Source organism: Bidens hawaiensis, unplaced genomic scaffold, assembly GCF_021521415.1.
Source record: "Bidens hawaiensis isolate Kalapana, Puna unplaced genomic scaffold, B.hawaiensis_p1.1 tig00005637_1, whole genome shotgun sequence".
NCBI classification, from domain to species: Eukaryota; Viridiplantae; Streptophyta; class Magnoliopsida; order Asterales; family Asteraceae; genus Bidens; species Bidens hawaiensis.
This window is the reverse complement of record NW_027491366.1, coordinates 404,776-418,006: the sequence shown is the minus strand read 5'-3', so window position 1 is coordinate 418,006 and position 13,231 is coordinate 404,776. Positions and strand designations below refer to the sequence as shown.

Genomic DNA, 13,231 nt, shown 5'->3' with positions numbered 1-13,231 from the left:
GGTTATACTTATTAACAAATACCATGAACAGAACGGTGCATCCAGTACATTTGTAACAAGATTCATACCAACTTTGAAGTTAAAAGAGTCAGAACAGGACCTTTACAAGGAACCATATTCTTATTCATATTCATGGTACAAGCATAATTCTAAGAACTTGTATAAACATAAGTGATGGTTCTACTAACAAAATCAAAACAAACACAAATTTAATAAAGCTACATGTAAAAGAGCTACTAGACATGTATAAGGCTTTTGAAATAATATGTACCGCAAAGAAACCATCCAACAAAAAGAAACGCAAAGAGCGCCAAGAATGTTAGAAAGGTTTCCCCTCCGAAGGTGACTCCAATGACGAACACCAACACAAATGGCAGAAAAGATCGAATCATAGATGCTGTGTTAACCCATTTGCCCTTAAACAATATCAACACAGCCAAGTTCACCACATTCCACCCACCAGACTGAAACTCCAACTTGTTGAGATTGTTTGCTACAAATGAGTGACAGTTGCAGCTAAAGATGTTGTAGGCTCGGTGTTGGTATTCCTGTGTGCTTTTTCTTAATGCATCATCCCACGTGTACTGGTTTCTTCCTGACTCTACTAAACTATACTCTTCTTCGGTTCTGAAAGTGGTTGAAGGATTGGAAGTAATGGAGCACTGTCATAAACAGAAAGCAAGTAAGCATGATAATCAATAAAAGATTAAGCCTTAGAAACAAGTATGAAGTATACAATTTAGTTTTTTACCTTTTCTTTGCTTATTTGGATGTAACGTGAAACAGATCCAAATGTAAAATTATCTACACATACGAAATTCGGCCCTGCAAAATCGAGGATAACTCCATCCTCTCTGCCTATCCCAACATGACCAACGAAGGGAAGGAGCCATGAAACCACTGGGAGAGGTGTCCATACAATGCAGCACGGAAAGCGCGCTCTCTCCGGATCAATCAGCCTGTTATGTGGAGCATCTTGCTCAATCATCATGCCACCTCTAGGTTCTGCATCTGATTCCATAGCCAAATCTGTAAAGCTCAACCTTTTAAGCACAACAAAAAACAAAACCTTAAATGTTGGCAATGATATATAAAAGGGAACAAAATCACGTACACATTCATGTATTGACAATTTATAGACCATGAAGCTTAGGCTTGTAAACAAATAGAACAAATACGAACAAGGGAATGCTCGTGTTCGTTCATTTAACTTTAAATGAACACGAACACTTAATCGTACAGATATTTGTGTTCATGTTCGTCCGTTTAAAAAAATGAGCACGCTCATGTTCGTTTGCTAAAATCTAAAAGACCAGTTCACGGACATAAATGAACATTACTGAACAAAGATGTATGAACATTATCTTTATTACATTTAGAATTGGTTACCAAACACATGTTATATCTTTAGCCTCCCTATCTTATGTTTTTTTTATTAATAACCGGATATCCTTCTTCTTTCTTTTATTTTCTTATATTATATTATATTAAATATTTTGAGACAAAGCATCTTATGTATCCTTTTAGTCTGTTTTAGTGTTTTACACTTACCCAATTCTTTACTTTTTATAACTTATATATTTTTTGAAAGACGTGTTGTCTCTTAACTGCCACCAGTTTTATTTCAATAGATACATTTCCATTACAATAATGAAGACACCGTTTATTTAACAAAAAAAGGAAAAACAACGGTTTGATTAACCGTTGCGTCATTTCGCCGATAACCACCACCCTGTAACCATAATAACTGCCATCCAAACCTATATATACATATTCATATGCATCAATAACCCCACTTCCAATGTTTTATTGTTACACAATCTTTACCATGCATGGTGAGAGATGGAAACAACACCCAGATCACGGTATAATCTTCAGTGACGCCACCTTTGACGCCTACGCTGTCGCCAATGCTTACCGCGTAAGGGAAAATCTGGTGTATAGCGACGGCACTCTACACAACAAAAAATGATGGCCGGGTATGTAAGATAGAGAGCGTCAGCGGCAAGCGTGTCGGTTGACAAACATGGGGCCAAACGTTACATGCAAGACGTGGCCAAACGCCACTAGACGTCGGAATATTACAAGAATGTTAAATGCCTTTGCCTGTATGAAATACGTCTCTTAGTCGGGGAATTTGAAGGAGGAAATTATTTAAACGTTTTCCCTACTAATTATCTGATGTATTAAACGTAGGGCCCTTCTATTTGTCTGGCACTGGCTTTATACGTTTTGGAAGAGAAAAGAACTATCTCTGTTCTATAATACAAAAAGATTAATATGAAAACTCGGCATATATATGCATTAGCAACCACACATTATTATTTGATAGTTATAACAACCGTTAATATTTTGTTTTCTATTGATATATTCATGTATTAATTGAACTTATAACATATAAAAGAATGAGAAAAAATATTGGCATACATGTGATAAACCGCTATACCATGCTACTTGATTTAAATGTAATACCTAAGTATCACTAAATAAAAATGATGATTGTAATCATAAACCGCTGCAACGCGCGGATAACATTGCTAGTATATGAACAAATGTAACTGAACATAAATTAACACTTAAATGAACACAAAAGAACAAATATAAAACATCAACTAGATGACTCATCCAGATACAATTTAATAATGTTCTACTTAATATGTAAACGAGCATAAACAAACTCAGATGAATGAACAAAACACGTATTGATGTTCATTCGCTTAACTAAACGAACAGTTCACGGAGGCATCTCTAAGACTCTAACTTAACACTTATTGATGAATTAAGCATCATACCATCAACCATAAGACTTGGCTGAGTAATTTCAACAACATTAAGAAACCGCACCATCTCGAACATCCAGAACTAACAACATATTCACATTTTGTGCCAATTTGTTAACCAATACAACAATAAATGCACATGGACTCGATCGTTGCAATAATAATATAATTCGTATTGCAGATAGTTGTAATATTGATCGGAATCGGATATAGAAAGAAAACCCTAACTCATATTAATTAATGAATCCCCAAACTAAACCGGCAATCGTACAAGACGAAATGAAATGAAATGAATAATTTAAGATCTGAAGAAAGAGAGATAATTATAATTAGATTACCTTACGATCTGCTGCTGCTGCTGCTGCACTTGATCATACGGTTTCAGAAGATCCCAAATGTGTTTCTTCTTTTCTTTTTGTTTTTGGTTAAAAAGCCATATCATGCTTTGACCTGACCCGGCAGTTGAATATAATGCGCGCATCGTGCATCTCAATTATTAACTATCTTAGCATTAACAATGTATTTTTAAAATGTTTACTTCTTAATAAAATAGATACTTTAATAAACATGTTATCAATTATAATCAAGTCGCCAATTTTTTTTTTAAAAAAAAAGGGAAAAACCGTTGTAGATGATGATTGATACTAGAAATGTAATCAATACGAGTTCTAACTTTTTGTTGATTAATGTCATCTAACTCTAAAGGAAAATGAACTGTGTCTACTCTCATGATCAACTGACTTAACTGTTATTTCAATAAGCATAATGAAAATTGTTTAAAACAATATAAATGAAGACTAGATGCATGTGAAGTTATTTGTTCGCTAGAGCGAGAACAACTTTGACAACAAAAGTGAAAGTTAAGAGTGTCATCGATCACATTGTCATTATGGATTATTATCAACTAATAAGTCATAGTTTGAATTCTTATAACCCATTTGCTTTAAAAAGGTTAAAATGTTATTTATCAAAACATAACATAATAACCAAATTTTTGTAATTAAAATAATATAAGGCAAAGTTAATGATCATAATTTATAAAAGTATAAAACCCGTGTTGAATCAGTCCTAGATCATATGATGTAAAGTTAATGAGAATAATTAATTATTTAATGCTATTCAATATAGTTTTCAATATAACACAAGTTTTGAAATGCTGTGTTTTAATCAAATGTTAGAATCCTTAAAAATTGGCCAATGTGTTCTGATTTTATTTCCCAAGTTTATCGTTCAAATGCAATATTAAGGAGAATCCAACGGATCTTAACAGACTCAACCTGTTTAGTAGTTCATCTCCTTATAAATTCAAATTACGTACAGTTGCTAAAATCTCATCAATACATTACCGTAGCCGCCAACAAGCAATCATGTGGTGTCTCGTAACAATATTGTTTCTTTTATGTGTCGGAGTAAGTGAAGCTGGTACAACAAGCAGCTACGTTAGAAAAGCCGCCCCATCCATCGAGATTCCGAAGAGCCATTTCCCGCCACCTCATGGTTACAATGCTCCTGAACAGGTTAATTTTGTTATATGATCAAATGTTGCATTATTGATGTACTACTAGAGAAAGTATTATTGTTAACATGTAAATGCATATATGCATGTAGGTTCATATAACACAAGGTGATTACACTGGGAGGAGTATGATAGTTTCATGGGTGACGCCTTTGGAGGAACAACCCAAATCCGTGACTTATTGGGAAGCCAATGCGAAAAACGGTATCAAACGTAGCTATGCTCGTGCGATGACCACCACTTACAAATACTATAACTATTCTTCTGCCTACATTCATCATGCTACAATCAAGAGATTGAAGGTACCCTAGCTAAACACATTGTTTTCAATTAACATGAATGAAAAGTAAGACAAAATCTTGTATGAAATCTTATTGTCAAAATTGTTAAACGATATTTTGTCAAATATAGTAGTGATGGAGACAATGTTTCCTTGCTTATCACCGAGTATTACCTATAGAACTTTTATATGTATATAATATATTTTGGGTGATTGACCAATCTGTGGCGGATCATCGGGGTATCAACTTATATTATTTAGAGAAAATTACCAAAATGACCATTTTGACCATGAGTTTGTCAATTGACTTAACTTTTTTCTAATTTTTAATCAACTAGTGTTTAACAAATGTCTCTAGGCGAACAAATTTCAATCTTGGCGCAACAGATCCATTCTTTTGCTCTAGATGAAAATTTGTTGCCAATGTGAAAATCTGTTGCACCAAGACAGACGTAAAAGAAACAAGTCAAGACTAGTTTTTCAAACTCATCGGTCAAATTAGACATTTTGTTGATTTCCCTCCGGGGCAATTTCATAGAATAGTAACCAAGTTTCAAATTGTTCATATTAGGTCACTCAACTTTAAAAAGTGTTCCAATTAGGTCACTCAACTTTCATATTTTATTAAATTAAAGGTTTTAACATGTTTTTTTAACGTTTTCTTTTTTGTTTCACATAGGAGATTTTTTTATCTTTTTTTTATGTTGACGTTGAGTGGCGACGTGAATTTTATTTTTTTATTTTTGAATTTTAATATAATTAATTTTTTTAATTTTTTAAAAATATAACTACATATATTGCAAATTCCGACCCCCACATCTTGTCCTCCATTTCTTTCTTAACGCTCAAAAAAATCGGTGAGACTCTATTTAAAGATTTAGTGACCCGATTTGAGAAAAATATGCATGAGTGACCTAATTGAAACACTTTTGAAAGTTGGTTACTATTCTATGAGATATTCCTTTTCCCTTAATATTAAATGTGCTTTTACTTTTAACGATCATCAACGCATACATGAGATGATTTTAATCAAACCAATTTGATTTACACTAGTTAGAACCGTGCAATATTTACATGTTTATAATTTATAGATATTAAACAAGTTGAAATGAAGTGTTCCTAGCTATTTATTCTCTTATTATTTTTCAATTGTTGCATTCACTAGTTTAACCGTCAATTTACGCAGTATAACACAAAGTACATTTATGAGCTTGGCAAAGGTAACAGCACGCGCCACTTTTGGTTCACAACTCCTCCAGAAGTAGGCCCTGATGTTCCGTACACGTTCGGGCTCATTGGTAAACGTTCAATCCCATATGTTGTTGTGATGTCTAAAATTACAATAGACAAAATGGCAAAAAGACGTTCTTTACGTTTGATCGTTTTTCCAGTGGTCGTCCTTTTGTATAAGAAATTGCAGAAAACACATTTGATGTTTCAAATTTCTTTCATGTTATGTCCTTTATCACTAACAGAGTTAATTTTTCTTCTTAAATCTGATCATGTGCCGTACACATGAAGGTAATATTATAATTTTACTATATATTTAATAATTTAAACTAAAAATTAAAATGTATGTCTCTCTCTCTCTCCACCCTCCCAAGTCCCAACCATGATTTTCCGATTCAAGGCCACCACCACTACCATCGTTCAGATCCTATTCCACAGCCACCGTCGCCAGAATCGCCGGAATCACCACAGCCACCGTCGTCTGGTGGTAGCATAACCAGGCCCCTACCACCGCATCCGACCAACTAACCACCCCCCACCCCCACCGTTTAAACTTGGAATTTACACTTTCTTTAACTAATCTATTTTCACTCCTCAATTCTTGATATATGGTTCTGCTCAAAATTCGTCACAAGTCAAATCAATCTTGCGCAAACAGAGATTGGCTCAAGCATAAATCAAGACCGATTTATGGTTCTGCATTTTTTGTTACGAACCTCAGAAATATCTCAGATCTGATTTTCCTTTCTTTCAGAACGGAGAAAAACCCTTTTGATACGGCGATGTTGCGGTGTTATCGGAACTCTTCTACAACTGTACTCCTCGTCATTTTATATGCGGTGGTGCTTCGCCGGAGAAGAAGAAAGAGAGCAATTTAGTTTTCTTGGATTTAGAGATGCTTGATTTTTTAATACGGCGGTGGTTGCTGGCTTTGGTACGTGAATAAGGGTTGCAGGTGTGTCTTTGGAAGGGTTGTGGAGCTTGAATATTACAATTGTGGCATCATCAGTTATCATTGGATCCAAGGCGGGCTTCGTTTTCATTTTTTTCGGTGAAGTTGGGACCTTTAGCTCAAATCCCCCAAATTAAAATTAGGGTTTACAAATTAATTAGGTTGTAGAAATAGGGAGAACGATGGTGGATGTGTGTGTGAGAGAGAGAGAGTAAAAGATTTGGTTTTATATATAATTTTTTTATTTATTAAATAAAGTTATAAAATGACCAAAATACCCTTCAAATTTACAAGATTTAACTGAAAATTTAACATGGTTAGTGTTAAAGGACGTAACGTGAAGGGAATTTGATACATGAAGTATGATTTCTGCAATTTCTTTTGCGAAAGGACGACTAGTGAAAAAACGATCAAACGTAAAGAACGTCTTTTGCCATTTTTTCATTACAATACATGAAATAAGAGATGAGAAATAAATAATTAACAAATTCTTGTTTTGTGGGTCAATCTGTTAGGTGATTTGGGACAAACACAAGCATCAAATCAAACCTTGGAGCATTACTTGGCTTGCAAGAAAGGGCAAACTGTTTTGTTCCTCGGTGACTTTTCATATGCTGACGTTCATCCGTTCCATGATAACGAGAAATGGGATACATTCGGACGGTTCATTGAGAAGAGCAGTGCTTACGAGCCATGGATATATACTGCTGGAAATCATGAACTAGACCTTGCTCCTGAAATTGTAAGATATTATGTATTAATTTATCAAGTTATATGCATCAGTAAACAATAACAATAGTTATAAAGGAAAAGTAATCGAATCATATGCGGCAAAACTATCATAAGAAACTCTAACTGATGTATTATATCTAATGAAGTATTATTTTTCAGGGAGAACATGCTCTTTTCAAGCCATACAAGCACCGATACCACGTACCTTTCCGAGCTTCAGGAAGTACCTCGCCACTTTGGTACTCCATTAAGCGTGCATCGACACATATCATCGTGCTTTCTTCTTACTCGGCCTTTTGTAATGATCAAACTAATTGTTTTAGTTTCAAAAATTAACTAGTTACATATGAATCTTAATTTGATCTAGCTAACATGTCTTTGTATGTTAGCAATATACACTCCTCAATACCGTTGGCTCAAAAAGGAACTTCCGAAAGTTAACAGGACCGAAACCCCGTGGCTGATTGTTCTCATGCATTCACCAATGTATAACAGCAACAACTATCATTACAAGGAAGGAGAAACTATGAGAGTTGTCTTTGAGCCATGGTTTGTTAAGTATAAAATTGATCTTGTGTTTGCCGGTCATGTGCATTCGTATGAACGCTCGGTACGTTCTTATTTAGTATTGTTACTGTTATTGTCATCGTTACGTTTTAATTATGACTTTATATTTACACATGTAGGAGAGAGTATCAAATGTTCAATATAACATAACTGAAGGAATTAGTAGTCCAGTGAAAGACTCTTCAGCTCCGGTTTATATCACTATAGGCGACGGTGGGAACATAGAGGGTATCGCTGACAGGTAATTTTACTATTGTATATCTATGATATTTTGTCATCAAAATGTTTCAAAAGTACAAACCAAAATGACATATTTGTGATATAATTTTATGTAAGTTGCATAATTTGAAATGATTTTGTAATTTGCAGTTTCATAAAGCATCAACCAAGTTACTCAGCTTTTAGAGAAGCGAGCTTTGGACACGCATTACTGGAGATAAAGAATAGAACACACGCGTTTTACACTTGGCATCGTAATCAAGATAGCGTTCCTATAGCGGGTGATTCTATTTGGTTCTATAATCGTTACTGGTTTCCTAAAGAAGAGAGCAGTTCCAACTCATGAATAGCCTAATGAGTTTTGGTCATTGGTTATTCATTATTCATGTTAGATCATAGTTTCGTATTTCATTAGCTACTAGGTAATTGATTTCTTAAAGTTTTGATAGGTTTTAAGTTTGTTGGTTTATTTTATTGAGACGTTAATTTAGTTTGTTGGTTTAATCGTCAAAAACTAATTACTACTTTAGTTCATTAACTAACTGTTGTTGACTTTTAACTAACTAGACCTATTTTAACATGCAAATTTTGGGAAAAAAAATAATAAGTGGTAAAGTCAGTAAATTTTATTTTGAGAACATTTAACATATTGGGTTTTATGACACCAAACAATTTTCCCACTATTATAAAATACAAATAAACAATCCAAAGTCAAATTAATTGGACCAAAAGGATATGAAGATTTGGTATATAATGAGAATGCTTTACATTATTAGTCAGAATACATAAGCTATAAATAGCCATTTTCAACATGCATACAAAGATAAAAAGAGATCTAAGGCTAATTCTATGATAAATAATAACCACCATAATAATTGTCTAAATATATCTTAAGGTGAAAATGGAAATATAATAAATATACAATCACTGAATAGTTTCCTTAATATGCCCCCGCAAGATGGAGGATCCATCGGAGACTCCAATCTTGGATCGAAATTTGTGAAAAGGACCCCGGCTGAGCGGTTTCGTGAGCACATCAGCAAGTTGATCAGCGGAATGAATGTGTAGAACCCGTAATGAACCATTAGTTACCTTTTCCCGAACAAAGTGATAATCGAGTGCCACGTGTTTCATGCGCGAATGATAGACCGGGTTGGCACACAAATAAGTAGCACCGGCATTGTCACAAAATAATGTAGGAGGTTTAGTTGCCGATAGACCAAGCTCTAATAGTAGATTTTGGACCCAAGATAGTTTAGCTGCACCGTTTGCTAATGCCTTGTACTCCGCCTCAGTTGAAGAATGAGAGACTGACTTTTGACGCGACGAGCGCCACAATATGATGTTGGAACCAAGGTAGATGATATAGCCAGTTGTGGAACGCCCCTCGTTGGCAATTCCACCCAAATCAGAATCGGTAAAAGCGGTAAGGTCGATGGGAGAGCCACGGTTTAGAAACAAACCATGATGAATAGTGCCTTTCAAGTATTGAAGAACCCGCTTTAAGGCTTGCCAGTGGAGTTGAGTTGGTGCATGCATGTATTGAGAGAGCTTGTTGACCGCGTAAGAAACATCAGGTCGAGTAAAGGCAAGATATTGGAGGGAGCCCACTAATTGGCGATACGGGGTAGGGTCAACGGTAGGCGATCCATCAACAAGAGAGAGTGACTCAGTAGCGCTAAGTGGTGTTGCAACAGTTTTAGCTCCATCCATTTTAAACTTGGTGAGAAATTCTGCACATGAGCATGTTGGGATAGAAATAAACCAGTGGTTGTGTGAATGACTTCAATGCTAAGAAAGTGGTGTAGCATGCCAAGATCTTTAATGGAAAATTTTTCGGATAATGCACGAATGATATGTTGAATGAATGAAATGTTGTTGCCGGTTAAGAAAATATCATCAACATAAACCAAAAAATATGTGATCATGCCATCCCGGTTATAGATGTACAAAGATGGGTCGGCCAACGATTTGCAAAAACCGAGTTCAATGAGGAATGTGGCAAGTTCCATATACCATGCATGCGGTGCTTGCTTGAGCCCGTAGAGAGATTTTCGAAGATGGCAAAGGTGATTGGGAAGATCTGGATTAACATAGCCCGGTGGTTGAGACATATAAACATCCTCATGCAAAGTACCATGCAAGAAGGCATTATTAACATCGAGTTGCCGGATGGACCAGTTTTGGGATAAGGCAATGGCGAGAACCGTACGAATGGTTACATGTTTAGTGACCGGACTGAATGTTTCAAAGTAATCCTTGCCATATTCTTGAATAAATCCCTTGGCAACTAGACGTGCCTTGTACTTCTCAACGGATCCGTCGGGACGCCGTTTGATGCGAAATACCCACTTGCAACCAATGGGTTTGTGTTGCGAATGAGGCACGAGTTCCCATGTGGCATTTTTAGAAGAGCATTAAACTCATTATCCATCGCCTTCTGCCACTCGGGATCTTTTAAGGATTGATTGTGAGTTGTTGGTTCAAGCGATGAAGAAATCGGATGGAGGGTAGTGTGGTTAATAAATTTGGAGTTATAATACTTGGTATTTGGTTTGCGGGTGCGCGGGGGTAGCGGGGAAGTTGAGGTGGTCGAAGATGTAGGGAGAGATGGTGATGAAGGTGTTGTGGACGAGGAAGTGGTGTGAGATTCGGTAATGTTTTGAGATTGAGCGGTGGTGTCGGGTTCAGCGGTGTTTTGCGAATGGTTGGTCGTGCTTGTGGTAGAAGATGTGTCATGGGAGAATGTGTTGGAAGGTGCAGATGAATTAGAAGAATGAGGTTGGATTGGTGTTGGTTGGTTGTGTTGAGCTAGTGGTGGGTTTTGTATGGATTGGGTTGGGAGAGTAGGGTGGGGTGATAAAGGAGAAGTGGGATGTTGGGTCTTGGGAGCACATTGGGTAAGTGGGGTATTACCAAAAAATTGGTCCGTATTAGGAATGGTTGAGGAATGGCTTTGAGATTTTAATGGAAATTTATTCTCAATAAATTCCACGTGTCGGGAGTGGTATAAACGTCGGTTGATGTAATCATAGCATTTGTAGGCCGATTTGGATGATGAGTAGCCTAAGAACATGCACTGTTCTGAACGAGGGTGAAGTTTGGATTTTGCATACGGGCGAAGCCACGGATAACATAAGCATCCAAACGGTTTGAGTTTGGTATAGGTTGGTTCTTTTTTGTAGAGAACTGAATATGGACAGTTGAAACTAAGGATTGGAGTGGGTAGCCGGTTTATGAGATAAACGGCGGTTTGAAAAGCATGTGTCCAAAATGATAGAGGAAGGTGAGCATAGTGAAGGGGTGATAAACCAGTTTCCACAATGTGCCGATGACGCCATTCGGCGACACCGTTTTGTTCCGGGGTATGCGACGGGGTGGTGAAATGAGAAATGCCTTGAGCTTGAAGATATGCGGTAAGTCCAATATATTCTCCACCATTATCGGTGAAGAGAGAAATTAAAGGTGTTTGAAAAAACTTTTCGACTAGTAATTTGAATTATGGGAATAAAGTGGAGACGTCAGATTTGTTTTTCATTGGATATAGCCAAATTTACTTTGTGTGATAGTCTACAAAAATCACATAATAAGTGAAACCATCAACCGATTTTTCTACCGGTCCCCAAACATCCGAATATAACAATTGTAGGGGCTTTGTAATAGTAAATGAATTCATGCCAAAGGAATCCTTGTGACTTTTATTGATGGAACACGAATTACAATGAAAGTTGAGAAAATTAAAATTGAAGCCCAAGCATTTGGCTATTTTCTTGAGAATCCGAATAGAAGGATGCCCGAGTTTGTGATGCCAATCGAGAGGCGATGTAGTGGATACCACATTTATTTGAGGTTGGGCTGGAAGGTTTGCATAGTAAACATCAAGGTAATTCTCGCCCCGCATTAGTCGTGCCCCCGTTCGAAGATCCTTGACAAAGAAATGAGTGGGAAAAAATTCAACAGAAACTTAGTTAGTTTTACACAATTTTGCAACAGAAATGAGTTTATTTTTGAATTGAGGAACACACAAAACATCTTTTAAGGCAAGAGAGCCTTTGGACGTATGAATGTGTGTTTGACCAATATGGGTTATATAAAGGGTGTTGCCATTTCCAAGAACAATTTCATCCGGTCCGCCATACTCGGATACGGAATGAAAGGATGCACGATCTGGAACGACATGATTGGAAGCTCCCGTATCAAACATATAGGAGGATGTTGCGACATTAGCAATTAGCAATTGGAGCCATTAGACCATTGATTGCGGGATGATTTGTTGTTGAAGTTGCTTTGCATGTTACGCCTATCTGGTGCGGATCTTGAATTAGTCCTTGAGTATTTTTAGGTGAAGTTGGCTGTTGCCATGAGAGGTGGTGCCACAGTGGTTTGTTGAAGTTCCCTCTCAAAGTCAATCAACTTCTCAAATAGTTCTGGGAATGTGAGATTTGAGCTAAGGAGTCGAAGCGACTGTGGACAATTTTTGAAGTCATCGCCCAATTGGCAGAGAATGTGAACCATGAGATCCTCGTCTTTCACCGGGTTTTGAACGAGTGCTAGTTCGTCCGCAATTGACTTCATGTCACGTAAGTATTCCGTAACGGTACGAGTGCCTTTGGGGTTAGATGCGAGTTTGGTTTTTAGCGATATGACGCGAGACCGAGATGGGTTCGCATAACTAGTGACCAATCGTTCCCATGCTTCCCGGGCTGTGTCGGCCGATGCAATCATCGTTTGAATGGTGGGTGAACAACTGCCTAGCAGAGCCGCCAGGATGATTTGATCTTGTCTGAACCATGGATAGTGGTTCGGGTTCGGGTTTGGTTTGGTGGCTTCGGCATCTAGAAACTCCGCTGGAGTTGGTTTGGTTCCGGTGACGAAGTGAACGAGATCGAGACCAATCAAGGTCGAGTAGACGTGCTTACGCCATACCGTAAAATTGTCGTCAGTGAGAGTGACGT

General features: G+C 37.0%; 2 protein-coding genes across 3 annotated transcripts; one reads left to right on the top strand and one right to left on the bottom strand.

Annotated features, from left to right (window-relative positions):
* Window positions 1–49: 49 nt before the first annotated feature.
* LOC143630323 (protein RTE1-HOMOLOG-like) lies at window positions 50–3,235 on the bottom strand. 2 transcript variants are annotated; one of them, XM_077099376.1, is made up of 3 exons: window positions 3,119–3,235; window positions 752–1,029; window positions 50–662 (listed from the first exon to the last, which is right to left on the bottom strand). In XM_077099376.1, exons 2-3 carry the CDS (start codon window positions 1,019–1,021, stop codon window positions 237–239), a joined length of 696 nt encoding a protein of 231 aa, XP_076955491.1. In that variant the 5' UTR covers window positions 1,022–1,029; window positions 3,119–3,235; the 3' UTR covers window positions 50–236. The 2 variants fall into 2 exon arrangements, with proteins under 2 accessions (XP_076955491.1, XP_076955490.1); XM_077099375.1 differs by having other exon boundaries at window positions 752–1,043; window positions 3,119–3,229.
* Window positions 3,236–3,795: 560 nt separating this feature from the next.
* LOC143630271 (purple acid phosphatase 5-like) lies at window positions 3,796–8,780 on the top strand. Its single transcript, XM_077099330.1, has 8 exons — window positions 3,796–4,297; window positions 4,389–4,598; window positions 5,763–5,874; window positions 7,274–7,500; window positions 7,650–7,788; window positions 7,880–8,100; window positions 8,177–8,298; window positions 8,427–8,780. Exons 1-8 carry the CDS (start codon window positions 4,148–4,150, stop codon window positions 8,620–8,622), a joined length of 1,377 nt encoding a protein of 458 aa, XP_076955445.1. The 5' UTR covers window positions 3,796–4,147; the 3' UTR covers window positions 8,623–8,780.
* The last annotated feature ends 4,451 nt before the right edge of the window (window positions 8,781–13,231 follow it).

Coding starts and splice junctions, on each gene's coding strand:
- LOC143630323 (XM_077099375.1), bottom strand. CDS start 3,222: ATGATATGGCTTTTTAACCAAAAACAAAAAGAAAAGAAGAAACACATT. Junction 1,044..3,118: donor CAGCAGCAGCAGATCGTAAG/GTAATCTAATTA, acceptor TGTGCTTAAAAG/GTTGAGCTTTACAGATTTGG. Junction 663..751: donor TCCAAATAAGCAAAGAAAAG/GTAAAAAACTAA, acceptor TGTTTATGACAG/TGCTCCATTACTTCCAATCC.
- LOC143630271 (XM_077099330.1), top strand. CDS start 4,148: ATGTGGTGTCTCGTAACAATATTGTTTCTTTTATGTGTCGGAGTAAGT. Junction 7,789..7,879: donor TTCTTCTTACTCGGCCTTTT/GTAATGATCAAA, acceptor TTTGTATGTTAG/CAATATACACTCCTCAATAC. Junction 8,299..8,426: donor ATAGAGGGTATCGCTGACAG/GTAATTTTACTA, acceptor TGTAATTTGCAG/TTTCATAAAGCATCAACCAA.